Source organism: Hippocampus zosterae, chromosome 7 (assembly GCF_025434085.1).
Source record: "Hippocampus zosterae strain Florida chromosome 7, ASM2543408v3, whole genome shotgun sequence".
In the NCBI taxonomy this organism is placed as follows: Eukaryota; Metazoa; Chordata; class Actinopteri; order Syngnathiformes; family Syngnathidae; genus Hippocampus; species Hippocampus zosterae.
In genome coordinates, this window is record NC_067457.1 from 2,038,911 (window position 1) to 2,065,670 (window position 26,760).

Genomic DNA, 26,760 nt, shown 5'->3' on the forward strand with positions numbered 1-26,760 from the left:
TGCTAGCGGGCCTTTTTTAGCCAAAACAAAACAACAAGAAAACAAGTCTGCGGCTTTCATTGAAATCTTTTTCACCCCCACTGCCCCCCCCTGCACCTCCCTCCAGCTGACGATGTCTGTGTTTGGACATCTGGAGTTCATCAGGAGCTCAGAGCCGAGTCACCAGCGCAGCAGACCAACTCATAACAAATGTCGGCGCAGCAGGTTTGCACCGAAGCTTGCGGAAGATACAGTCAAAACTCCCGACTTTATTCAAATCACCAAGACGGACGGCACGGCAAAGAGCAGAAATAGAATGCAAGTCATATTTGATGGAGGAGGGATGCGGATTTATTTGGCGAGTGATTGATTGGGTTGGCGGCGCCGCACAAGGCCAGAGGAGACAATCTCGGCCCAACAGGCAGCGTCGGAGGTTTGCTGGTCGGGAGACGGCATTTGTTTCATGACATTTGGAAAGTGTCTGCCAGGCGTCTGGCCCTTGACATTAAGACGGGCGCAGGCTGAGGATTTGAGCGGGCGAAAAGGGCGCGCGGCGCCTGGAGCCAACGCGTCAACCTGTGCCAAGTGCCCCTCCGAAAACAGACGGCCGAGAACGGACGGCCCCCCCCCCCAAGGCGGAAATCGGCACCGTCCAGCGTGATCTTGTTCAGCTTCACCAACAAGCTGATATTTGTTGCAATGCTCCCCCCCCCGCCCCCCACTCCCTTGCTTTGGTTAATTCCGGATGGATTTATTTGATGAAACAATTGTCTAATTAAAATAATTGTAAGCGAGATGAATGAACCGGCCCATCCGTCCGCTTGAAAAATGAGAGCGCGAGCTTGAGCCCCCCGTCCCGTCCCTTACGTAACGCCATTTGAAAGCACTCCAGGCACTCATCATCCAATTTCATGCGTTCAACTGATTGTTTCAATTTTGCTTGCCTGCTTCGCCGTGCTTTTCCCCCTCAGAAGTGAATGTGCGGGCGTCGCCACCCCCGCGGAGCATTTCTGCACGTGTTTAATAGCAAATATCTGCGATCTATGGAGCGGGCATGTGTGACGGAAGGCGTGGGCCGCGTATTCTGGCCTTTCTTTTGCCAAACTTTCCGGCAGAGTGTGTGTGTGTGTGTGTGTGTCGGTGTAAAAACACAAAACAATACGGGTTGAGCAGCGGCAGCCAAAACGCACCAGCGTGTGTGTGTGCAAACCTTATTACTGCCCCCTGCAGGACTGGATTGTAACTACTCCAATATCCCAAACAAGCCGGCAAGTTTTTCTTGTGGCTTGACCTTGGCGAAGGTCATGTCGGAGCTTCAACGGGAGTCTCAAATGGGTTCCAGTTGCTGAGCACGACATGTCAAGGGTATCGCAAGCTCAGGCCGAACCTTCGGGCGGCGTGTTACGGTACGGGTGGGAGCTCGGGGCCGCTCGTTGGAGCGGCGGAGGATGCTCTTGTCAAGCTTAACGGGCCTTGAGGGGGGGAGCGGCCATCTGCTTTTTGTCTTTTGCTTGTTGTCAGATAAGCGGAGACTTCATCCGACCTTTTGCCTGCGTGAACTTGGAATAGCTTTCAATGCTGGTCAGTGGCAGCGTGGCGTTGTATCGCTTAGCTTAGCCTGCCCGGTTTTGTCGGATCGGAGCAAATGTCGGCTTCAATTCTGTGCAGGTTTTGGCGGTTTACAGTAGCTCTCAGTCCCTTAGGTTGACTTTATTTCGGGGGTTGTTGAATTGAGGAACGTTAAAATGTGACTTAAACCCTCGCCTGGGAAGTTAATAAAGACGTTCTGATGGCGACTGAAGCGTTAGCCTGTGATCCCGTGTCTCTTCCTTTTAGCTGCTTCGTTCAAAAGGCTTTTGAGAAGGGGAAAGGCGCTCTTTGGAATCAGCTTCTCAGAAATTCCAATTATTTTGACGCTCGGAGCGGCGCTTACTTCTCAAGGTGGACTCGGAGCCACTCCGTGGCTGATTAATTAGGCCAGGCCTTTGTTTTTGGGAGTGGTGGCTGAAGGAGAACTGATGAGGAGAAGACGTTTCAAGTCAGGCTGTTTCGGGTTCCACCCAACGGGGGCCTTCATGTTTGGGGGAAGAAAAAAAAAAGGGGGGTGGGCGTGGGGCAAAATTGGGCTTTCAAGACCCTCTCTAGACCACGTTTACCGGGATTAGTGGCAAATAGGAAAGTGTCTTTCCGACACGGCGAGCAGCTATGAAAGCTATGCTAAGCTAACTGCCCGATGTTGGAAAAGGGCCTCAAATCACGTCGTTGTGCCCCTTAAGATGAACGGACGCGGAGAGCTGATTGAAAACGGCGCGTGTCCCGCAAAGCTCTTTTGTCGGCAAAATCCAATTTAACGGACACCGACGAAGATTTATGCTTTGGCTCCCTAATGAATTGGACTTGGCATCTTCTGCTCTCGCTCTGATTTGCTTGTCTTTCCTCCTCCTCCTTTTCCGGCACATTCTCAAGATTTCTATCAGAGCGCCGGCCGGTCAGGGTGTGCGACCGAGCCCACCCGATGCAAGCCACCCAAAAAAACAAAAAAAAAGGGGGAGGAAGAGTTGATTTGTATTCTAGCTTTCCTGCTTTGAATTTTGCTTTGAGATTGGAGTCATGTTTCTGGAATGTCTCTCCTCGTGACCGGAGCTTCACTATTTGGATTGAATTCAAATGTAACATTGAAGGATCTTGTCACCAAAAGTTGGATTTCTGCTCAACTTTGCTAGTTTTTGCTCTGTTGTTTCTCTCCACCCCTTCTGGGATTTGCGTTATTTCTCCCGATACCAAACGCGGCGCTAATTCGTATTCCCGCAGCATCTCAGCTCTGAGCTGTCCCCTTGAGAACCCTCCAAAAAGCTCACGTTTTTTTTTTTTTTGGCTCTTCGCTAACTTTGAGCCGAGCCGCTTTCTTTTCAAGATTCGCGCCAATCTGCCCGCGATCTGTGAGCGCGTACGGTAAAATCTCGGCAGCGGCACCGGCCCGTCGCTCTTCAATGCAAATGGCGGTCTGATTAAAAACAAACAAACAAGAAACAGAAGCCAAGGGGGCCGTCTGGGAGGATGGAGTGTCTCTCTCCTGCGCTCATCCGCTCGAATCTTGAGATGGGAATTGCCGCCAAGGTAATGAGCGTTATTTACCCCACTCCAAATTTCACGTTTGGCAGGCAAATTCATTCTGGCTTTGGTTCCCAGATGTGAAATATTGAAAAGCGGCTGAGCAGCCTTGGGAAAATTTCCTTTTTGCCAGATCAGTCTTGATGCCTCACCTAACTCAAATAAGTCAGCTCCACAAGCGTCAGAGTCATTGCCGTGATCATTTTTACCTCGTTTTCTAATTAACTGAATGAACTGCTTTGTGTGCGGATAATCAGCCAATTGAGAAACTCAATCAGGCCCACCGACAGACGCGGCTCTCCGTAATCATCTTTGGGTATTTTTGTTGTCGCCTCTTCTGCCGATTCCATTATTTCATCCTTTTGTCTGGGGGGGTGGGGGGCGGGGGGTATTCATCAGCGCCCGGCCCGTAATTGGGATCCCTCCAGTCATCCGTCCTCGAGATGACACTTAATTGATTTCCGGGGGCACGGCCCGGGCTGGGGCGCATCAATCTTCAGGTGACTGTCGCTGCGATAATTGCGTCGCCTCGGAAGCTAATGGCTATCGCGCCTGACCGTCTTTCTGCTCCGCGACGCCTGTGCGGGTGTTAAGAATAATAATGAGGCCCCTTGTAAGAAATGGAGCTCGCTTTTGCCACGGCGGCTCAACTCTCCTCATCTGCAGTGCCGTGACTTCTTTTTTTTTTTTTTTTCCTTCTTCAAACTTTTCAGCTATTTTAAAACATCTGCTTGGGAGTCGCAGTTGACCGTCCGCAAGAGGTTGAATTCAACCGCACCGGTCAAAGGTGGTCTCAGACTAGTTGAATTAGTCAGAGGTGATGGAGGGTGGGGGGGAGGGGGCATCTTCCTGAAAATAATTGTCAGGTGGGCCATTGGCAAGGCGCAATTCCGGGAGTTACCGTGAGTGTCGGGATCCGAGTAATGGTTGGGAATGGTCTGCTCTACTTGGCACCGATGTCGGACGCATCACAGCCAGAAAGGGCTGCTGGCTTCGCTTGCCGCGCTTCTGGAAAAACGATTCAATCCCAGACATTTTTTTTTCTCTCCTCAGGAAAGGGTCACCATTCACAAGTTGTTTTTTTTTCCGCAAGTCAAGCTTGCTACATTGGCTCGTGAATCTCTCCCGGTGGCTTTTATTGCACTAATTGGCCTTCCAACTTTTTAAAATGATTTCATCCTCTCCACATCTTTCCATTTGATCCGCACTGGAACTTTTATGCGCTCTCGCATTTGTCACAATGACCGGACCGTGGGAGATGTCGTCGAGCAGTTTCGAGGCGCTTTTTGCGCTCCTCTGGATCAAATGAGACGCATATTTCCGCGGCGACGGAGGCTGCGAGCTCCGCTGACAAAGAGCCATCGCTGCTTTTGTCTCGTCTGGTTCTCAAAGCGGCTCACAAAGTGCCAGGAAGGCATTGAACTTGTGATTCCCGAATGCCAAATCTGGCCTTTTGTCCCCCCCATCCCCGTTGCAATCCTTTTGCGAGTCTCTCTTCTTCTCCGCTAATCTTCCTCAGAGCGCTCGATTCCGTCATAAGCCACCTGACGGTTCTCGCGCTTGAGAACGCTTGTTTGCCCTTTTTACTCCGCTTTGGCTTGTCACAGCATGAGCACTTGTTGTTGTTTTTCTCAAAGCCAGCGCTTTGAACTCTTCAATCCCTTGAAAATATGTTTTTATGACACTGCGTGTTTGTTTTTGAAGGCCCTATTGAGTCTGGAACCACAAGGCCGTGTGTTGTCGTCAATGGGAATCTTCTTTGGATTTTTTTGTGGTCTCGTCAATTCGGCGTTTAGGGAGACAATTGCAACCAACTGTCACACTAAAAAAGGGATTTTTCCACTTAGCACCCAAAGACGAGAAATTTTCTTTGTCCGAGCGAAAATATTTGCCGCCGGTCAATCAACTGGCGCGAGCCGACCGGACAGTTGAACGACCCCCCCCTCCCCAGACTCGCCCACAGGTTATTTAATTTGGGAAGCCTCGCGGTGGGACTCGCGCGTCCTCACCCGTCCCGCTCCGTCAAATGAGAGCTGCTAATAATCATCTGCGCATCAAAAGCCAATCCCGGGGAGTGAAAAATGGGCCAGATGCTAGCATGTGTTTCTCCTTTAGTCGTCATCGCTGGGTTCGGACTCTCAACGCTGGAGTCGTACAGCGCGCGAGATATTTCTCCTCGTACGACCTTGGCACTTAGCGGGTTGGCGTGGTGGTTGAAACCGAGGAGTCTGTTCATGTGGAACAATTGCGTGAGTCCAACTTAAAAAACGTTCCAATGACCGCGAGCTGTTTTCACGGTGATGACACTTCGCGGGTCGGCTAGGTGTGTTAGCTTAGGCTAACTTAGCCTAGGCTAGCTAGCTTGTTTCTTTTGTTACATTATTAAAAGACGGCACATCTGTTTGTATTTATTGTTGATTAATTGAATCGTTGAAAATATTCAAAAATGCTCGCGGGTTCCATTTGTTTTGTTGATTTGCTGCATTGTCAAGATTATGAAAGTGTAACTGGTGCTCTGGCGAACCTCAGGCTCACTTTATTGATCATGAAAATATATTTTTTATCGGTCTCCATTTCAATTTACGTCTCCTTGAAGCCAGGCGGCCTTTTCCGAGGCATCTTCGGTGATCCCGCTGTGCAATTGATTTTTGGCGCACGCTCCTTAAGGTCATCGCTGATCCTTTCTTGTCTTTATTTTTCATTCCAGGGGTCTGTTTGCAACCGGCTACAAAGAAACTCATTACCAACGTGATGGCACTGCAGTCACAGGCGCACACAACTCCGTGGTATGGACGTTTTTCATCCACTGGAAGGAAAAGAACAAAAAAAAAAGGGCAATCTTCATTTGCCGTGCTCACGAAATTCATAATTGATGAATGGGGGGCAGTCAGATGAGGTCAGAGAGACGAATTGCATTTTTTTGGGGTGTGGGGGGGCTTAATTCATAATGGATACGCTTAAAGGAATTTTGGTGGAGTGAAAGTGTTGAATGGAAGACTAAGTGTGCCTGAAAAGTCAAAAGAGATGAAATATTCACCAGCTCTTCTTGTTCTTGTTAAAGCACACATGCTCAGTTTTTCATTTCAAAAGCAGCTGTCGGCGGGCATCGCTTGCATTCCTCGCTCAAAACCCACGTGGGGGCTCGTCAAGCTGCTCAAGTCTTGTCGGCTTGAACATTGGCCGGGTCGGGTTTCAAACTCGGGTATGAGTTTTGAAAGTCGGGTTCCTGGCCCCGGGTTTGCTCTGAAAGTAAAGATTTGGATTTTGGGCCGGGATTCAAGTTTCAAATGAGTTGTCAAGCAAGGGTGAGAATTTCTGATTAGGGTTTCAAGCCATTGTCAGGGTTTCAAAGTGGTTTTCGAGGAATCCCATTTGTCTGTTCGTATTCCATGATGCTGACGATGACGTCGGCGGTACGCTCATGTAAACAATTGGCGCGCCCGTCTCGTGGCGTTCCACCAGGCTCACTGCTACTACCACGGCGAGGTGGAACGTCACCCAGACTCGGACGTCAGCCTCAGCACCTGCAACGCCGCGCTCAAGTGAGTCCGCCGCCCTGTTCGTGATGATAGCGGCAAATAGCTCAACCGCTTTCAAACCCGAACCCCGTCTCGAAGCCCCCTAATTTGAAATCCGTCACCCTGTTTTGTGTGTGCGCAGGGGGCTGATATCCGTGGACGGCGAATCGTACGTGATTGAGCCGGCGGCCCGGGGCCCTCGCGGAACTCACCGGATCTACTCGACGCAACGCCTCCGCTCGGTTGCCGGCACGTGCGGGCATCATTGGAACACGTCCGAAGCCGTCGCCCCGCCTGACCGCGACCCGTTCCAATCCTTCAGCGCCAGGGTGAGGATGACCGAAATCGACCTTTAGCTACGTTTGCGCCTCTCATTCTCAATTTTCAAGGCGCGATAACTCACGAAGCAAACGGCAACCTCGTAGTCCGCATTCTCCACTTTGCCGCAGTGGCAAAAAAAAAAAAAAAAACGTCTGGTTCCGACCGACGTCTTGAAATATTATTTTATTTTCCGGAGTTTTACATTTTTTAAAAGCACATAACCTCTGATGCGAACTAATGACGCCTCACCTGAATCCTGCTTTGCAGATTCTGCAAATTATTCAAGGGGCTGTCTTTTATATTTTATCACGCTGACGCTCGTTTGAATTATTCACCCGAGTCGTCCAACGGATCGAAAGGTGGCCATTAGGATTGTACGGCGGGAGAGGACAAAAAGCTGCGGGAATGTTGCTAAACCGTGGCGTTTGCCCCGCAAGAGGTTGCCCCCCCCCCCCCCCCCCCCGCCAGCCTCCAGCTCCCCCTCTCTCCTCACCTTTCACCGCCAAGACTCGACGTCAGGCGTGATCCGTGGCGAAAAGCAGGCAACTCTTGTGATTCCCATCTGCACATCCCGCAAGTCTGGGACTTTCCACCCCACCTCGAAAAATGATTTCCATCTTTTGTAAATCATTTCCCTGGATGCTTGCTTGCTTCTCGGGATGCACGCCAAACATATGGCGCTTCAAAACACTTGAGTGTCTTGCTCAATTCTCCCATTTTGTGATGGCGCAAAACAATGACATGCCGATGATTCAGTTGACGGCCATCTCATAATAAACGCGGATGATTATTTTCCTCTCGGTGGCCACCAATTGGGAGTTTCGTCCCGACAGACAATACGACACTCCCATTCGCTGACACCCATATGTCACTCACCGGGGCCACGCCCCGCCGTACACGTGCAAAGGTCACAGACGCGACAGTGGAGCGGAAGGATGGCAACCCGCAGTGCACAAAATACATGCGCAACATTGCGTTTGAAACTAAATCCGTTTTGATTCGATTCTTTGAATAAAACAAAGAATGTGACTCCACGTGTCCGCGCAAGCTCATTTTTTGTTTTATCGGCGCCATAACGCTCCGAGGTATGAAGAGTCCCTTTGGTAAAAAAAAAAAAATGGAAGAAGCCGCCGCCGCGCAGCGGGACCCGAGGGAAGACCATATGTTGCTCCAAATCCATCAGGAAATGCGCTGTTTTTCCCATTTTTTGCAAACAAATTGGATGCGGCCGATATGAGCGGAACTTTGGGATTTGTCCCCGCAATTCTGGTTCGTAAATTCAACGCGTAACGGCTCGGGGGATGTGGGGGCGGGGCTTATCGGAAAAGCAGGAAGCTGATGAGAGGCAGGGCGCGACGTTGGCCATCAGGATGAACGCTCGGCCACTCACAAGAAGGCGTCCCGCGCCAACGTGCCCTACGAGGGAGAACGACTGGTCGCCAACGAACTGTGCATCGTTTTGAAAAAAATAAAAATAATAAATACTATCAATGCATCAAGCAGGAAGAAACCTGCCAACTGACAAAACAAACTCTCCATTTCTCCTTGGCAGCACAAGCGTCACATCCAGAGCACCACAAAGTACGTGGAGCTGGTCATCGTGGCCGACAACCGCGAGGTAGGCCTGTCGTCGTTGTCGTCGTCTCTTTTGGCTAAAAGGCTCAACGGTTGTGGCTCGGCGCCGCGCTCAGTTTCAGAAGCAAGGCAAAGACCTGGAGAAAGTCAAGCAGCGGCTGGCCGAGATTGCCAATTACGTGGACAAGGTAACCGACCAATCGGCAGCCTTCATATGATTGATGACAACCCCGCCCTCATTCCCCGATCAGTTCTACAGGGCCTTGAATATCCGCGTGGCCCTGGTGGGCCTGGAGGTCTGGAGCGACGCTGACAAGTGTCCGGTCACGCAGGACCCCTTCACCACCCTGCACGAGTTCCTGGACTGGAGGAAAGTCAAGCTGCTCCCTCGCAAGCCTCACGACAACGCGCAGCTCATCAGGTGGGAAACGCCGTTAACCTGCGCCAAGCCACAAAAAAAAAAAAAAAAGCCGGCGGTGATTTGCGCGTTTTCACCAGTTGCGATGGTAACATTTTCACTTCGGGATGTTGAACTTGTTTGCTTTTGAACAAATCTTAGGACAAGAGTTTGGTGGGATTTTTGGCGCTTGTTTGTGTCATCTGTGATGAGAATGGATTTGGGTGGGCAGCAGTTGTAATTTTTTTTTGGGGGGCAATGTGGAATCTGGTCTCAAAAGAATTGAGCAGGATTTGAACAAGCGCCTCTGTAGGATTTCATGCGTAGATTGCGTCTTGGAACGAGTGGGGAAAAGGGTTTCATGATCAAGTGGTCTCCCTCGCCAGCGGGGTCTACTTCCAAGGGACCACCATCGGCATGGCGCCCATCATGAGCATGTGCACGGCGGAGCAGTCCGGAGGAATCGTCATGGTACGTCCTCCATCTTATTTGCACCTCCCATGACGCCGCTCTGTCCCTTCGTCGTCCGATAGTTTCCCTCCACGTTTCCGGCTCCTTTCCAGATGTTTCCATGCTCTCCTCCGCATCTGCAATGGCACAAATTGGCGGACATGATGACACACACGATTTTTTTTATTTTTTTTTGCGTTTTGACCTCCGCTTGCTTTTCAGGATCATTCGGACAACCCCCTGGGCGCCGCCGTCACGCTGGCGCACGAGTTGGGCCACAACTTCGGCATGAACCACGACACGCCCGAGCGGGGGTGCGGCTGCCGAGTGACGGCGGAGCGCGGCGGTTGCATCATGACTCCTTCCACCGGGTGAGCCGCGCGGCCGTCAGCTTTTGTTGCGTCTTTTACAAAAGTGGGCCATGAAATTTCAGGCCCCCCCCCCTTTTTTTATTTTTTTTATTTTTTTTTAATTGGAACCACCACAGCTGTGCTCGCATTCCGCAGCTTGAGTCTTTGTAGTAAGTGTGTAAGTGATTAGTTCACATACAGCACACACGACGTCATAAGTGCAAGTTTATAGGCGCCAGAAAGGGGCGTTAATTTTTTAATCATGGCCCCCGAATATCCCTAAAAATTGAAGTTATCCCATTTGAACAATCAATCCGCCTATTCGCTTTCAACCGGGACTCTTGAATATCAAGTTTGTAAACCGCTGCAATGATGAATAAATCCCTGTAGATGGCGCCGTTGCATCAATATGGAATTGAGATCCGCGCCGCTTTTGAGGTGGAAGACAAAGATTAGAAATTGTGATCAAAGTTGACACGATCAATTGGTATTCCACACTTTTTCAGGCGTCTTCTTGTTCTTGTAAAAAAAAAAAAAAAATCCGTCTTTCCCCCCCGTTCGAAGCCAGCCGCATGCAAGTTTTATGTCGGGGAAAAAAAAAAAAACTCTCGGCGGTGACTGATAAATACTTAAGCAAGCCTGAAAACCGTCTTGTTCCGCACTTTTTCTTCCAAGTCGGCCGCTTTTAAATCTTTTGAAGCCGGCGTTGTTGTTTGCGCGTCGGCTCTCGAAATACGCCGCCGCGTGCTAAACATAGAAATAATAATCACGTACAATTAAGACGTGAATATTGAGGTTTTTTAATCCGGGATGAAGGCATTCATGTTGTCAAACGCACAGCTCGGCTGTGGCTTCTTTGTTGGCAACACCTCCCCCCGCCCCCGTTGAATTTCTTTAAAAGGCCACGAGGATTAGCACACGGTGAACTGTCACCGCTTGAGTGTTGCTCATCCGCAACGGCACCGCAGTGAACGCCAGCATATTCATTTCTGGAAAGTATCGTCCGCTATGCATCCCGTTGCACGCTGTTGATGTTTGATGATCGTTTTACCGGAAAACCAGAAATTGTTTGTTTTCACTTCGGAGGCCATAGGCAGGTGACGGGGGGGCGGGGGGGGGGGATGTGGCGTTTCTTTCAGGACATTTCTGGCCGATTAAATATTTTATGACGCTTGGTTTTCGTTTTCCTACGGTGGGGGTGAGTCATCTCCTGTCAGGAGAAATATGACGGGCGCCGCCGCCCTTTGTGTGCCTCCCGTGTGCTCGATGGAGTTTGGAAAAACATCTCCGAAGATTCTTCTTTATCTGTTGATACCATCACACAGACGTCATTTGAGGAGGGGCTCGGGAACGGGCGTGGACGTGCGATCTCATCCAGGAACAATATGAAACGCATCCCATCATGCACTTGTTAGAGCAGTGACTAGCGCACACTTGCGCAACTGCCGTTTGGTTTGACTTCTCTTTTGGTTTCAATTGATTGGAACATGTCGTAGAACAGCAAGGTGAAAAAAAAGTTTCTCGTCACGTCACCCACCATTTGAGCAGGGGTACCTTGACCTTTGACATCCGGCCATCGATTGTGAGAGCTCTTCTCCCACCGGCGCAGGTACCCCTTCCCGACCTTGTTCAGCAGCTGCAGCAAGAAGGACCTGGTGGCCAGCTTGGACAAGGGCGTGGGCATGTGTCTCTTCAACATGCCCGAGGTCAAGGTGCTCTACGGCGGGCAGAAGTGCGGCAACGGCTACGTGGAGGAGGGCGAGGAGTGCGACTGCGGCGAGCCCGAGGTTTCCATCGCCACGCGACGACGTTGAATTGTCCAATGAACGCTTGATGTGTTTTTTTTTGGTGCCCAGGAATGCTCGAATCCCTGCTGCAACGCCACCACCTGCACCCTGAAGGGGGACGCCGTGTGCGCCCACGGCCAGTGCTGCCACCACTGTCAGGTACGGCGCCGCGTGGGCCCCCGCCGACTCGTTGGCTCACAGCTTGGTGCGTGCGTGTCGTTCCCAGCTGAAACCGGCGGGAACTCCGTGCCGCGACTCGGGCAACTCGTGCGACCTGCCCGAGTTCTGCACAGGCGGCGGCCCCCACTGCCCCGCCAACGTCTACCTGCATGACGGGCACGCCTGCAGCGGCGTGGACGGCTATTGCTACAACGGCGTGTGCCAGACGCACGAGCAGCAGTGCGTGACGCTGTGGGGCCCGGGTAAGGGAGGGAGAAGACACCCCCCCCCCCCCAATCCCCTATTCCCCGCTTCCTTCGGCTGGTCCGGGAATGACTTTTCTGTTTGGCAGGTGCCAAGGCCGCACCTGGCATCTGCTTCGAGAGAGTCAACTCGGCGGGCGATCCTTACGGCAACTGCGGCAAAGACGCAAAAGGATCCTTTGCCAAATGTGATGCAGGGTAACCGGCTACATGTTCAATTGCTGATTAAAGTCACCGGTTGCGACAATGAGGCGTTCTAAGGCGGCCATGCTGGCCTGAAGCCCCAGTCCACATGCTGGCTGTCAAGATGGAAAATGGATAGGGGGCAGAGGGGGGGGGAGAAAAACCCCACCCAAAACCCCGCCCTTCCTCACTCCTTCTTTGCATGACGCGTGCACTCACAGCCAACAACGAGGCGCTCCAAAGTGTCTGACGCCACCTTAATGCCTTGTGTCCGGAATGACATCGTGCGTCTGCTTTTGCAGGGACGCCCAGTGCGGAAAAATCCAATGCCAAGGGGGAGCCAATCGGCCCGTCATCGGCACCAACGCCGTCTCCATAGAAACCAACATCCCCTTACAAGAGGGCGGCAGGATCCTGTGCCGCGGCACGCACGTCTACTTGGGCGACGACATGCCCGACCCGGGCCTGGTGTTGACGGGGACCAAGTGCGGCGGTGGAATGGTGAGCCCCCCCCCCCAAAGCCACCGAGACCCTCGCGATTCCGTTTTGTTGATCTTCTCATAGACTCACGCGTGCGTGTCGTGTCGCCTTTTAGATGTGCCTGAACCGCCGGTGCCAGAACGTCAGCGTTTTCGGCGTGCACGAGTGCGCCGCCAAGTGCAACGGGCGAGGGGTGAGCGCACCGTGACGGCCATCCGCTCGTCCTTGTCACCGTTTCAGTTCGGGTCAATGTTAAGTCGGTCGCTTCCGCAAGTACCCCGGCGTCTATTGTTGACAAACGGAACAGCCGTGATGGCTTGACTTGAGTGCGCAGCGCCACTTTTTCTCGTCGGGAGTCATTCAAGAGCCGCGCAATCAATCATCCGGGATGCCAAAAGCAGCCCACTCAATTAAGCGTAATGGTTTCACTTATGATTAGCGCCCAATGCTATTCATCATAGTCTCGGCCGGTCGTCCTTGTTGTACGCCACTTCCACCACCACCACACACACACACACACACACAAAAACTGATGCCAGCGCCATTCGTCTTTTCCTCCTCTAAAATTTGTAAAGACGACTAAGTGTCTTTTTTATAAAGACGAGTGCCGTTTCTGTGGATGGGGGGCACGCGTCTTTCGGGAATAAGCCTCTTGCTTTTTTTTTTTTTTTTTGGCAGGTGTGTAACAACAAGAAGAACTGTCACTGCGAGGCGCACCGTGCACCACCTTTCTGCGACACGTCCGGTTTCGGGGGCAGCGTGGACAGCGGTCCCGTCCGACTGGCAGGTAAACTCACCAAAGGTTGCTTTTATCTCGCTGCGCTGTCTTTAAGACCGCCCCCCCTGACCCTTTCTGAGGGCAGATGGCATCCGTGTGACGGTGGGCGTCCTGGCGGTGCTCCTCACACTGGTGGCCGCCGCTGTGGTGGTGTGCATCAAACGGAAAAGTCTGCGGGGGGTGCTCTCCGGCACCAAGAAGGCCCCGGCTGACAAGCTCAGGTTTTGGTTTTGGTTTTTAATCCAAACGCGGTTGCTTTTTATCTTGTAGTTGATGGCTGTTTGCCCTCCCTCATTTTCCACAGATCCATAAGCGCCTCGACGGGCGCGCCATCCACTCCCAAGCGGCCTCAGCCGACGAGCGTGCCGTCCCCGTCTCGACCGGCACCACCTCCGCCCCACAGCGCCACCATCTTCAAGGTACCAGGAATTCCCATTTTAGCGTCAGCGGTTCAAGACTCACTCGGCCATCAATGAAAATCTGCGATACAGCGACACACTTGAAACACATCCAAAGGTTTTAAAACACCCTTCAGGCGTTCAATCTGCCATGGTGTTGCGGGACTTGACTCACCCGAACAGCACAAGAGGGCGGACCACCCCCTGCCCCTCCCCACCATCATTGCCTCTTCCAGCTGCTGCACATTAGTCGGGTTTGAATCATGTGGTTCTCGTCGTGAAGGTTTTCCAGAGGATGTTTGATGTGGTGTGCGGTGCAGGTGAGGTCATCCTGCTCTTCCTCCAGTGGTGGTGGGGGGTGGCTGCACATGAGCTCATGTGTACACTTCCAACATCTGGTCTAAACACCAAGCACTCATGTTTTGGCTTGTTTCTGCCGATCCGGGGGGGGGGGGGGGCGTTTCTCTGTGGGCCACTTCCAAATGGGACCGCGTGAGGATGAGCGGGAAAAAAAGTTTCATCTTCCCACAGCCTGATCCTGACGAAACACAAAGCGCTGATATTTTGGACAGGTTCCAGTGTGGTTCTGCTTAGACGGGCGGGGTCTGCTTAGCTGTGGCCCACTTACAAATGACAAATGGGGAGAATGTGTTTTCAACATGGCAGACATGATCAGGAAGGACGTCACCCAAGTAGTCTTATTTTTTTGCTTGGTTCTCAGGAAGTTCTGCCTAGGGGGGGGGGGCAAAATGAGACTAAATGTTTGCTTTGGGATGGGTATCTGGATGTTAATAGTTCTCCATCTTCACCACAGCCCCCTCATCGGGGGCCACAGACGCAGCTCCCGCCGCCGCCGCCATACCCGTCGCACAGCCTGCGCCGCTTGCCTCAGTGCCAGCCTCTCTCGCTTAGCGTGTCACTGACCGCGGTGGCGGCGGCGCCTCCTCCTCTTCATCTTCATCCTCACGTCCATGTGGCGGTGGCGAGAAGGACGGCTGTGGCGTTCAACGGCTGCAGAATGGTGAGCATCCAGAAATAAGAAAAATGTTTTATGAAGTCAATCATAAATGCTAAGTAGAAGCATTTCAGGTTATATTTCTAATGTTCATTCATTAAAGGACAAATTCATCCATAAATTAAGTCTTAATTGTAAATAAATAATACATTTCATCGTATTAACTGATGCAAATACAATGACATTTTTTCAATTAAAAAAATGAAAATAAATTGATTTTTTTTTTAATGAAAAGATTCTATCAGTAATTACTGGAATGTATTACATGACTAATAAATCCCCCCCCCGCCTCAATTTTATCTTTCCAAAAAAAATCCTGTCGACTCTGTCGCCCTCTTGTGGAGGTTTCATGCTATTGTCCTCACGTCAGGAAACGGAGCGGCCTGGCCCCCCTCAGAAGCCCCTGCCAGCAAACCCCCGGACCTCCCACGCCATACTTGGACCAGGACCAGGATCTGGACCTGCACCCAGACCCGAACCTGGACCCAGACCCGTACGCCCTCAGTCTGCAAAGTGAGTCTCCACCACCATCTTGTGGCATCTAAAGGAAATGGCGCCTTTTATTCAATTGCATTTTTGTTTTTTTCCATCAGAAGCGTGGCCCAGCAGCCCGCCACGTTGCCCAAGCCCCGCGTGATGGCCAACGTCAAGTTTGGCAGATGATGACGTTGCGGCAGCGGTGGAATTGTTTGCACTTGGAACCGCCTTCAAAATGGCGGCCCTGACATGCCTCCTTGGTGCTAAGAGTTCAGGTACATGCAAGTGAACTATTTATCTGATCCCTATTTATTTGTCGCCACGTAGTGCACTGTGCCTGGCACTTTTATTGTTTTACATCGGGAGCCAAGAATTACAGCCATGCTGTCTTGTTTGTCATCACCTCATTTATATGTTTGGAAAGCGAGAAAATTGTTGGATTTGCCACTCTGTGAGCAAGACTCTTGCCTTGGCTTAGGGATGTTTTTTTTTAAAGGTTAGAACGGATGACAGATTAATTTCAATGGGCACATTGCATTTGACGTATGAATACATTGAGTCAAGAGCTTGGCAAACTCGTACGTCAGGGAAAGTTACGAGTCCCACCTTTTACTTTTGCAGTTGTATTTTTTTTGGGTCACTTTTGCTTTAAAATGTGATTTTTTTTTTCTATGCATCAGAATTGTCAACTTTTGGGTTACAACCCACTTCCCCCATATATCCTTACAGCAGCCTGGGTAAGAAGTACCATATGTGAATTCTACCAATTTTATTTTTTGTTTTTTATGTTGCTGGCTGTCAAATTTCGTGCAATGCTAAACTAAACTTGAAGCCAGTGGATGACTGCAAATGACCGCTCTGCTTTGAACTGCCGCACCTCGTATAATACCGTACTCCTGTCTTGTTCATATCTCATGCAAACATACTGCATAATTTTGTCATTTCTTCTTGTCGTGTTGTTTTGTTAGTTAAATCACACGTAAAAAAAAAAAAAAACAGGAAAAGCCTCAAATGGGACTGAACTTTTGTTACTTTTGATAACATTTAGGTTGGTATCATGCACTAGTTTTACTGCAAACAAAAAACATGTCTGTGCGCTTGGAAGCACCCTGTGTTTGTGTGCGTGCGTGTGTGTGTGTGTGTGTGTGTGTTACAGGTGAACACATGTTTTTCTATGCCAAATGTTTGATACATCCTATGTGCAGTAAACACTGTCCACAGGGTCCTTCTCTCCACGTGTCTATTCCTTTTTTTGCACTATTTTGTGAAAGTCTCATTTAAGGAAATGCTGCAGCAAACATTTCAAAATACATTTATTTATTCCAGCATTTTGGAAGAAAAAAAATATATACACCTTTCTTGATATGAACCAAAGCAAACTAAGAGTAGCATTTCTCATGAACGCGTGTTTATATTTGCCAATGATTTTGACACATATATACGTTCATAATGGCGTTAAAGATGCTTGATTGAATAGTCATTAATGGGAACGCGCGCAACAGCAAAGCGGGGGTGGGGCGTTCATCGTCAGTCGGGACAGACCGTCGTGTGCCGGTGGGAGGAGGGAGCACCTCGGTCACGTCAACCAGTAACGCTGGCATTTCGGACTCGCACTGAACGCAACATGAGTTGCAAGGAAAATCCCACGAACGATGCTCCGAAGACGTGCCAAAGTGCGACCGAACGGGCCGGCGAGGCTCCCTTTGACTTCGGAGACGAGCTGGAGCTGAACCGCTTCGACGGTTTACCTTTGTCGTCGCGATACTACAAACTGCTGGCCGACAGGAGAAAGCTGCCCGTCTGGACGCTGCGGCGACGTTTCGACGACGCGCTCGCTCGCGCGCAACTGCTGGTCGTGTGCGCGCACGCTGACGCCGGCGGGAGCACGCAGGTGAGTGGACACATTATTAGGTACACCACAACAGCAGCCCCCCAAAAATGAGAGCTGTTACTTTAACGGTGAATTATAAATTTAGTCCCAACTGAATGTTTGTTTTAAAATATCCAAACCAGATGCAAATGTTGCCATTCATTTTTTTTTTTTAATTTTCTTGAATCTACAGATCCCTCAGTGGTGCGCAGAGTTGTGCCTGTCGGCCCGCTACCGTTTTGGCACGGCGGTGTGCACGCAGGCTCGCGGGCAGCGGGCCGTGGACTTGGCCTTGCGCGTGGCGGACGAAATGGACGTGAACGTCGGCCATGAGGTGGGCTACAGCGTTGGCCTGGAAACGTGCTGCTGCTCCGACACCGTTCTCCGGTCAGTCGCTCAACCGTTCGGATGCACACCGAGTGTAGTAGAAACCCGGTCGAACCGTCGAGGGCACGTGTACGTCCTCAGGTACTGCACCGATGACATCTTGCTCAGAGAGATGATGTCCGACCCTTTTCTGGAGCACTACGGCGCGATCGTCATTGACCAGGTCCACCAGAGGACGGTGAGCACCGACCTCCTGCTGGGACTCTTAAAGGACATCCTCGTGCACAGGCCTGAACTCCGGGTGGTGGTCCTCGCCGCACCGCCCCTGACAGAGAGCCTTCGGAATCACTTCCGCAGAGCCCCGATCCTCAACTTGGAGTCACCTTCGTCGAGTCTCCCCGAGGTGGTGCGCAGCGGGGAAGAAAAAGACTACTTCTATTCCGCTTTGAGGCTGGTTCTGGAGATCCACCGCGCCAAGGAGGACGGCGACGTCCTCGTCTTTTTGGCATCGGAGGAGGTCCGTTTGGCGCAAGTACGGCACGGCTATCGTTGGACAACGTGACATCTGAGTCCTTCCGCAGGAGGTGCGTCGCGCCCGTAGCATCCTGCAGAAAGAAGGAACCAGACTAGGAGCGCACCTGGGCCAAATGCTGCCCGCGGTCCTGCTTCCTGGTCGGGAGGTCCTTGAGCCGCCGCCAGATGACGCAGGAACGTGTGGGAAAATCAGAAGAGTTTTCCTTGCCACCTGTCACGCAGAGGATTCGTGGCGCGCCATGGAGTCTGTGAACTTTGTCGTTGACTGCGGAGTCCAGAAGAAAATGGTAATTTTCTGATGACAGGTTCTTGCCTCCATCAAGGTTGGTTCTGTAGCGAGTGAGTTACTCCCCACAATGCAAATGCTAGCATCTCGTCCGACTCCTACAAATCTAAAAATGCAATGCCCCTACGCTTTACACTCTTCGCGAGTCAGAGTCGATGTTCTTCCCTTTGCCAGGTGTACAATCCGAGAATAAGAGCCAATTCCGAGGTGCTCCAGCCCATCAGTCGTTGCCAGGCAGAACTACGCAGAAAGATGTGCCGACCAGCAGGTACATAGCAAGCGGCTACGTTGAAGTGGTGGATGCAGGGGTGCGGGGCTTCATTTCGTCGTCTGTACCTTGTCTAAAAAGCAAGAAAAGTGCTCTGGCTCAACTTCTTATCCTGGTTTCAAACTATTCCCCCCCCCCCCCCCCCCCCCCCCCCCCACCGCAGGTAAATGTCTCTGTTTATACGCGACGGACAGCCAACTGCCCGCAGGCAGATCCCCGCAGATCCTGGAGTTCAACATCACGGCCACTGTGCTCTTCCTGAAGAGGATGGAAATCGGAGGTTTGGCCCACTGCGAGTTCATCGACCGACCCGGTGAGCTCGGCGGGGAAAACCCCTTGAGCATTGTCTGGAAGGAAAAGCAAAATTGCGAGAGGTGCTTTGGTTCCCACAGAGGGGCCCTTTTTGTTCTCTGTTTGGGCCCGTTGAGGCGTAACTGACCCGAGCCGGCATGAGCCAGGCTGCCCGGCGTTGTTTTGACTGTCGGGTGAAAAAGGGGGACAACTCGTTAGTGCTCACACAGACGTTCTTGTCTTGTTAGGAAACGACGTTGAGGTGCTCACGCTCCGCGATTGGGCGGTGACCCCGTTTGGCTCTTCGGCGACCGATCTTTGTGTCAATCATTATGCATACGCTTCCTCACACTTTGCTGCTGTGTATTTCAACATGGAGGGTCCTGACTCTCGGGGGGGGCTTTTCTGCTCCCTCGCCACAGATCCCGAGAGTCTCATGCAGTCCCTGGAGGAGTTGGACTACCTCGCCGCTCTGGACGATGACGGCAACCTGTCCGAGATCGGCATCGTCATGTCCGAAATCCCCCTGGAGCCTCAGCTGGCCAAAGCGCTGCTGGCCTCCTGCGAGTTCGACTGCGTCAGCGAGATGCTGACCGTCGCGGCGATGCTTTCAGGTACCCAGAAAATAAAAATAAAAATTTGACGCCAATTTGATTGGTTTGCCCACTCGCTTCCTGGTTCCCCACCGATCACTCTATCGACATGATGGAGCCTTCGGAGACCTCAGGAATTTAGAAAGACACAACGATAATACGCAGTAACCCAAATCATTTTTATTCGATAGCACAACTCATGCAGCTCGTGTGTTTTTCTTGCCTTCAGCTCCGACCTGCTTCCTGGAGCCTCCGTCCGGATTGAGCCACGAGGCCTCGCATTGTCACTGGAAATTCCAGCACCAAGAAGGCGACCACTTCACTCTCATTAACGTCTTTGACGCCTTCAAGAGAAGCCAAAAGGAGCCGTGTAAGACGCGGTGTTGAATTCTGAGCCGAGTGTATTCCTCCCACTTTTGTTTTATTTCACGATTTTCAGTTTTCTCTGCAGACGTCCGTGTCGATAAATGGTGTCGGGACAATTTCCTGGACTATTCGGCCCTCCGGATGGCGGAGAGCATCAGGGCAGAGCTGACCGACACGCTGAAGCGCATCGAGCTGCCCATTTCGGAACCGGCGTTTGGCACGAGGAAAAACTCGGCCGACCTGAAGCGGGCCCTGCTGGCGGGCTTCTTCATGCAGGTGCGTTGCCCAAATCCCACAATTCTCCGCAAATTTTTATTTTCGTCTCCCCATCCCTTCGCCGCGGCCTTGAAGGTGGCTCGGGACGTGGACGGCTCGGGAAATTACCTGATCCTGGCGCACAAGCACGTGGCCCAGGTGCACCCGCGATCCGTCTACGGGCCGCGTTTCGACCAGACTGGGGTGCCCGAGTGGGTGCTGTTCCACGACTACACGCTGGCGGAAAACAACTGGATGCGGATCGTCACGGCGATTTCACCCCGAGTGTGAGTCTTTGCGATTCATCGCCACCATCAAATCATCTTCGTCAGACGCTTAGTTTTTTTTTTTCCATTTGATCTCCCTGTCGTAGATTCACTCAAACGGCGCCGCTTTACTACTTTTATAACCTGCCCCACAGCGAGAGCAAAGAGATCCTGCAGCACATGCTGGACCCGCACGCCACTCGTCAAGATGACGGACACAAAGCTAGCGGCAAAGCTCTCGAGAACCAGAGCGGCGGCGACGTGCAGTCGACCGATCGCTGTGCCATTCAGTGACGCTTATTCTTATGAAATGACACGATTTCACAAACGGGTACAACGGAGCGGTCGGAAAAACAAAATCTTTGTCAAATAGGACTCTGGAGAGCAAGAAATTGAATTGCAGACTAATCAGTCCAGTTTATTTTGCCTTCATCATCACCAGACTTTCATAGTTTTATAAACACAAGAGTAGAAAATTGAATTGAGTCGAGTCAATTTTCTGAAATCCTCTAAAAAGCCCCAAAACCATGATGATAAAAGTATAATCAACAATTTCTGAGTCCTTCCAAAGGTTCCCTCCCCCATCCTGCTGCACATTCGCATAACCACATTAAATCTTTGCAATAACAATAATGACTGTCCATTTTGTTTGGTTTTTTTCCCCCGGGATGTGGTGAACCCCCCCCCCCCCTCCCCCACCATTTATTCTGTGATGCAACCAGTCGTCACACGGTCAGATATTCTTTAAGTTTGTCCATGATGGCGGGGAACCGGTCCACCGGGATCAACATGACCGTGCGGAACGGCTTCATGGGAACGTCATCGAAGGACCAGCGGCCGCTCAGGCACGAGTCTGCGTCGTCCTGCACTGAGAAGTGGAACGTGGAGACGGCGTGCTGCGAGAAGAAATTGGAAAATCAGGTTTGATCTCGGCAAAGGTTTGTTAACTAGCCCGATAGCATAATTGCCTGTCATGATTTTAACTGACACCGAGTGTACCTTCTTAATCATCCAAATCAAAGTCATTTTTCCAAGGTGGAAAAAAGAGGAAAAAAAAAATAGCTAGTCGGGAGCACTTGCAAGTCAAGCCAAACCGTATTTTCAGCACCTCATAGAAAAACTCCTCCTCGGCATTGATGAACGTGTATTCGTCCTTGGGGGCGGGAATGGCCTTGCCGGCCTCCTTGCAGGTCTTGCTGATCATCAGGCAGTAGTGGTACTTCCCGCTGGGCTTGTTTGTCCGCTCCGCTTCAGAGATTTCTTCCCTAGCAAGATAAAGGCAATGAGAACACTCGATTTGGATCGTTTTCTTCCTCCACCCAAAAAATATATGGATACATTTCCTGGCAATGAAACAATGATTTTTTCACTTATAGGTCTTTCTCCCAAAATTGAGACTCATTTTAAGATTGCACCCCCAACCCATCCCCATACACATTATGCAAGTTCAGCAACTCACTGTAGCTGCTTATGCAGCGGCAGGGCGATCTGCGGCGGCACATTGACAAAGCGCTCGCTCAGCAGGAGGCCCACGGGCTTGGCGGTGTCGCCGAGCATCTGCTCCAGCTGTTCGGCGGCGACGCGGCCTGAGCACTTCTCGCACTGGTCCAGCATCAGCTCTTTCACTTGCTCCATGCACTGCACGCCCTGCGCACGATGACGACACGCGTCACAGAAGCCTGACGACACACGTCACAGAAGCCCGACGACACTGTTGGGAGCGGACGACGGAGAATCTTGCCTTTTGTTCTGTGAGGTTCAGCATGGTGATGAAGCCAAACACTTCATCTGGGTCGTCATCGTCACTGTCTTCGGGCACCTCGGCTTGCTTGGAAATAAAAAATAATACAGTATACTGGCGACCAGTTCAGGGTGTACCCCGCCTCACGCCCAAAAACAGCTGGAATAGGCTGCACCACCCCGCTGGATGGATAAATAAGTATAAAATAAATGTTTTTAAAAAAATATACAGTAAGTAATCAACAACAATTTTGAGACAACTATTTTATACAATTTGTAATCCTTGTAAATTAAAACTGTAATTAATTTGATCATCATTACCCTCAAATCGTAATAAAAATCGAAGTATTTATCGACTACAAACGATTTTTTTAATACAGTCTAAAAGTGGACCTACTTTAATGACACTTCCCACGTGGTTCTGCTGGATAATGATGTCGGTCATCTCTGACGTGTTGACGTGAGCCTTCAGAAACAGCTTGGAGCGCAGCAAACCACCACATTAAGACACTTTGTTTTGTTTTCTTTATTTTGTTTGAATGCAACCAACCTGCTGCAAGAGCTTCTTGATGCCATTGAAGTCGTTGTGCGTAACGGCGTGTCCTTCGAAGTCCACCGTCACCTCCTGAATAGCAAAGAATTCTGTTTATTTTAATGCACTTACAAGTTGCACAAACTAGTCGCACAAGGCTAGTCACACACTGTTGTCATACAACCGTGTTAGCGTTAGCAACATAGCATTCGTTCAGCCCACCCTAAAATATCATCCCCACCTCGTTAATCTCCTCTTCGGACGCTTCGCTGTCCTCACTGAAGGAATCGCCGTCTCCCCCCAGACTGTTGTCCGAACTTTCATCGCTTTCCCGGGGATTCTTCCCTAGACCCACCGCCCTCTTCTTAGCCGACGAGGCCATGCTGCAAACATGCGCCGAGCGTGTGGATCGATCCAGCAGGGGTGGGCGTGGCGGAGAACCCCAATGGCTCGCTGTCAAATGTAATAAAGCAGTCGTGAACGAAGGTGGTTAATTCACCCGTGATACGCAGTGGTGCATCAACAGTCACTTGACGAAATATTTTACACAGTGTCACCCTATTTACAAGTGACTTAAACACTATTCAATATTTAAATGAACTGCTCCGTTACAATGTTACTTGTTTACTCAGACGCCATTTTGGCTCAAAATTTGTTTCGGCCCTACTGACTCGCCGTAGCTTGGTCGGGATCAATGGCGACTTGGGATAAACCATTCGCGCAGGGGTGAAAGATATTCAAAGTGCGCTTCATCCGCAATTTGAAGTCACACATTTGTTCTTGAGTCTTAGAGAATTCGATTCATACTTTTTTTTTAAAGTACCCATTAGCTGCAACGCACAAGTCATGCCTGGGAGAAATACCTTAGACAACATTAAATTAATACTACTCCCCTGTACAATTAGTGGTCTCTAGGTGCTCAGCTGTGTAATCAGGCTAGCAACTTTTATTCTGTTTTTAGAATAATGTTATCCTTGCGACCGTGGTGTAACCCAGACGCCATGGTACGTTACGGGTAATGTAAGTAGGTGTTTTCACCTCATTGAATTTTGTGGCTTTATTGAATAAATTGTGAGTGGTTAGTATCACCCAAAATCATACATCCAAGCTACGTTGTTATCAGCAAACTGACAGTTGGGTGTAGTTTGGGTTTGTGTGCATTCACGCCCTCCGTTCTCACTTCACTGAATTCTTTATGACGGCTCAACTCAGTTTCCCACAAATATCCAGTATATTCTCAATAATTTATGATATATAATTTCTACAGTCTTTCTCAAGATGAACGTGCTGCTTCTGAAAGAGCCAAATGATGGAGACCAAGGGTCTGATCCTTACAACCAGGTAGAGGCGCGAAAACAATATCAATACAGTCCAAACCCTCGTTATATTTTCATATTTTAATGCGTGTCTATTTTTATAATGCCACAGGAAATGACGAACGTTGGCCTGCGAGCAACCCTTCTACCTGTGTTATCGTTTAAGTTTGTTTCACTAAACACCCTATCAGAAAAGGTGACCCGCCATTTTGTATGCTCAATTTAGTCTCTTTTGAATGTCATCTTACATTAAAGACAATTTCTATCATCCCCAAAGGTTTTCCAAACGGAAAAATATGGTGGCCTTATATTTACAAGCCCAAGAGCAGTGGAAGCAGTGAAGATGTGCCTTGGGGACAGAAGAGAAGGTGAAACCAAAATGGAGAACTTAATATGGACAACCCACCCGTTTCAAATGTGAAAAACAATGCAACTGTCACACAAGTGGAACAAAACTACGCTTTTGTGTCTTTTTTCTACAGAATGGGAGCGCATAGCGAAAGACAAGTGGAATGCAAAGTCCGTTTATGTGGTGGGGAAAGCGACGGCTGCCTTAGGTAAAGTCACCTGCCACCGACATGAACACGCGAGGTGCCATTAGCACATGTGACAACTTGTTGCGATGCCCTCTTTTTGTTTCCGAACAGGTTAGGTGCCTTCCTGAAGTGTGTCCCACCTTTTGTTGTTCTTTTACGACCTATAGACCTTTTCCTAATGTTTGTCAACAAGGCACCTGGTAGTTCTAAGTGGCAGGAAGTGATTCACTGTTGCTGACTTTTATAGAAAATGATGGAGAAAAAATGTTGGGTTTTTTTCTTTCTTTGTCTTCCCTGCAGTACGCCGCCTTGGCTTGAACCCACTCGGTGAGGACACGGGGACGGCGGAAGTCCTGTCACGTGTCATCATTGAACGTACGGTGGCGTGCTTTCAGAAGAACGGCTGGCTTATCAATTGATTAATTCAAGTTACTTGTTCCGAATAAGTCATTTATACGAAGGATTGTGATTCGTCAAGTTGCCTTAATTACAAATTGGCACACTTCCTTCTCTATGTAGGAGGGGACACCGGTATCCTCCCTCTTTTCTTCCCTTGTGGCTCCATCAAAAGAGAAGTTCTGCCTGTGGCTTTGAGGGAGAATGGTAAAATGTCCTTTTTATGGAATAGGTATACTGTATATTTAAAGCAGATGGTTAAAAAGGATTTATCAATCGAAAATAGTCACTGAACTACAGTGGAACCCGTGATGATCACTACCTGATTTGTCCACTAGGGGTTCCCCTCGAGACGTTGACTGTCTATCAAACAGCCGTGCATCCTGACGTGGTGAAGAATCTTACAGACTATTTTGCTGCACAGGTCAAACATAACTCGTGCTATGTTGTGCAATATATCAAGGCACAGCGGTTGGGAATCCCTGCTTGTCACCCTTAGGGCCCCCCAGCAAGTGTGGCCTTCTTCAGCCCGTCGGGAGTCAACTTCTGTCTGCAGGCCTTGCGCGGGCTGGCCGGTGAGCAGCTTCCGCAAATAAAGGTAAATCTGGATGTGCGACAAACACGCACAATTTAATCACCCCTCCAAAAAGACAAGTGACAAATCTTTTGTGCAGTTGGCCGCCATCGGGCCCACCACGCGGGACGCCATGCTGGCGGAGGGTCTGAGCGTCAGCTGCACCGCCGAGAAGCCCACGCCGCAGCACCTGGCGGAGGCCATCAGCAAAGCGCTAAAATGACCATCTGAATTTTATCGGTCAAGTGTGTTTACTGGACACTATTAGGTACACCTAACCGTTGTCAATTGGTTGAGGAGGACTATGGTCAGGTATGGACAAAAAGGCAGATGCAGTTCACCAAAATGGCTAACCACCTGTGCGTTTCACAGCATAGGTTCTACATAGATTTTTGTGCATCCTGTCATGTTGGATGTGCGTGTGGGATTCCGTCAACTGGACACAATTGTGACGGCTGCTAATATTTAGTAACTGGTGTCCCTGTACATTTTGTGATTTGCTACATATGTATTCACCTATACACAGATCTTTTTTTGTTTGTTTGCCGTCATACGTTGTACATCTAAAATAGTCTATTACAAGGGTGCCCATTAGGTAGATCCTGATCTACCGGTAGATCCAAGACAGGTCCCTGGTAGATCCGAGGAGTGTCGAGAAGAAAAAAAACAAACAACCATTTGTGTGTCTTTGTACATGTTAGTAATATATTTTTTGTGTTAATATACACTGCACACTAATCAGTCTCATTTTCACAAAAAAAAATATTTAAAAAATAAAATAAAGCAGGTAAATCTTAAATTTCTGTGTGTGTGTGCGTCTGCGTGCCGGTAAGGGTAGATCCCGTGAGGTTAGTTGATCGAAAAGTAGATCTTCGATCCAAAAAGTTTGGGCACCCCTGGTCTATTATTTGCCAGGATCCCAATTTTTTGCAAGATTTGGTCAGTATAGTGTGTTCACTAGCCCAGAAGGTAATTTGTTGCCAAAATATACAGTACATTTTTGTGTTTTCAATTTGACAGATTTTATGTAAATTTTTCACACCGAAAAAGGAAAAAGGTTCTCCACCCTGCAAGTGTACCTAATAAAGTGTCCTGTGAATGTCTATTTGAAATTATTCTCGCTAGTTTTGTCTGTCAATTGGACATTATATTCATCGACTGTATATGGCAAAGCTTTTATTGTTGTTGTCTGTGTGGTCTTCTTAATTCATTTTGCTTCACTCTTCAAAGTGGGTGTTCTTCAAAGTCCATTGGAAACCAGCGGAGCGTTATACAGCACGGCATATCCGCACAATTTGTCGCTAACAAGTTGTGTTTGCTTTTCACACAACGCCGTGGGACGCCCTCCCCGTCCGGGTGAGCGCACCTG

At 50.0% G+C, this 26,760-nt stretch overlaps 4 protein-coding genes across 6 annotated transcripts in view; 3 read left to right on the plus strand and 1 right to left on the minus strand.

Moving 5' to 3' along the window:
- LOC127604018 (disintegrin and metalloproteinase domain-containing protein 12-like) overlaps window positions 1-16,464 on the plus strand; it is a 21,493-nt gene extending 5,029 nt beyond the window's left edge. Inside the window, exons 4-23 of the mRNA XM_052070780.1 lie at window positions 5,798-5,876; window positions 6,553-6,632; window positions 6,751-6,937; window positions 8,482-8,547; window positions 8,621-8,692; window positions 8,756-8,925; window positions 9,288-9,372; window positions 9,574-9,722; window positions 11,311-11,488; window positions 11,558-11,647; window positions 11,715-11,910; window positions 12,000-12,108; window positions 12,396-12,594; window positions 12,689-12,766; window positions 13,252-13,360; window positions 13,437-13,572; window positions 13,656-13,770; window positions 14,564-14,770; window positions 15,135-15,277; window positions 15,358-16,464. Of these exons, the coding sequence (XP_051926740.1) occupies window positions 5,798-5,876; window positions 6,553-6,632; window positions 6,751-6,937; window positions 8,482-8,547; window positions 8,621-8,692; window positions 8,756-8,925; window positions 9,288-9,372; window positions 9,574-9,722; window positions 11,311-11,488; window positions 11,558-11,647; window positions 11,715-11,910; window positions 12,000-12,108; window positions 12,396-12,594; window positions 12,689-12,766; window positions 13,252-13,360; window positions 13,437-13,572; window positions 13,656-13,770; window positions 14,564-14,770; window positions 15,135-15,277; window positions 15,358-15,427 (2,518 nt within the window). The 3' untranslated portion in view covers window positions 15,428-16,464. The remainder of the gene's footprint in view (window positions 1-5,797; window positions 5,877-6,552; window positions 6,633-6,750; window positions 6,938-8,481; window positions 8,548-8,620; window positions 8,693-8,755; window positions 8,926-9,287; window positions 9,373-9,573; window positions 9,723-11,310; window positions 11,489-11,557; window positions 11,648-11,714; window positions 11,911-11,999; window positions 12,109-12,395; window positions 12,595-12,688; window positions 12,767-13,251; window positions 13,361-13,436; window positions 13,573-13,655; window positions 13,771-14,563; window positions 14,771-15,134; window positions 15,278-15,357) is intronic.
- A 108-nt stretch (window positions 16,465-16,572) lies between these two features.
- Window positions 16,573-20,930, plus strand: dhx32a (DEAH (Asp-Glu-Ala-His) box polypeptide 32a). 2 transcript variants are annotated; one of them, XM_052070786.1, is made up of 11 exons: window positions 16,573-17,132; window positions 17,305-17,498; window positions 17,580-17,955; window positions 18,020-18,259; window positions 18,433-18,526; window positions 18,690-18,839; window positions 19,240-19,431; window positions 19,640-19,780; window positions 19,850-20,052; window positions 20,128-20,318; window positions 20,405-20,930. In XM_052070786.1, exons 1-11 carry the CDS (start codon window positions 16,725-16,727, stop codon window positions 20,589-20,591), a joined length of 2,376 nt encoding a protein of 791 aa, XP_051926746.1. In that variant the 5' UTR covers window positions 16,573-16,724; the 3' UTR covers window positions 20,592-20,930. The 2 variants fall into 2 exon arrangements, with proteins under 2 accessions (XP_051926746.1, XP_051926747.1); XM_052070787.1 differs by having other exon boundaries at window positions 19,862-20,052.
- Window positions 20,684-23,003, minus strand: bccip (BRCA2 and CDKN1A interacting protein). Its single transcript, XM_052070899.1, has 7 exons — window positions 22,811-23,003; window positions 22,588-22,662; window positions 22,435-22,515; window positions 22,027-22,125; window positions 21,757-21,944; window positions 21,406-21,562; window positions 20,684-21,193 (listed from the first exon to the last, which is right to left on the minus strand). The coding sequence occupies exons 1-7, from the start codon at window positions 22,949-22,951 to the stop codon at window positions 21,023-21,025; spliced, it is 912 nt and encodes a 303-aa protein (XP_051926859.1). The 5' UTR covers window positions 22,952-23,003; the 3' UTR covers window positions 20,684-21,022.
- Window positions 23,004-23,427: 424 nt separating this feature from the next.
- Window positions 23,428-26,152, plus strand: uros (uroporphyrinogen III synthase). 2 transcript variants are annotated; one of them, XM_052070879.1, is made up of 10 exons: window positions 23,428-23,573; window positions 23,837-23,910; window positions 23,998-24,081; window positions 24,163-24,253; window positions 24,368-24,442; window positions 24,722-24,796; window positions 24,941-25,024; window positions 25,156-25,208; window positions 25,317-25,415; window positions 25,492-26,152. In XM_052070879.1, the coding sequence occupies exons 2-10, from the start codon at window positions 23,848-23,850 to the stop codon at window positions 25,612-25,614; spliced, it is 747 nt and encodes a 248-aa protein (XP_051926839.1). In that variant the 5' UTR covers window positions 23,428-23,573; window positions 23,837-23,847; the 3' UTR covers window positions 25,615-26,152. The 2 variants fall into 2 exon arrangements, with proteins under 2 accessions (XP_051926839.1, XP_051926838.1); XM_052070878.1 differs by having other exon boundaries at window positions 25,156-25,241; window positions 25,492-26,048.
- Window positions 26,153-26,760: the final 608 nt, after the last annotated feature.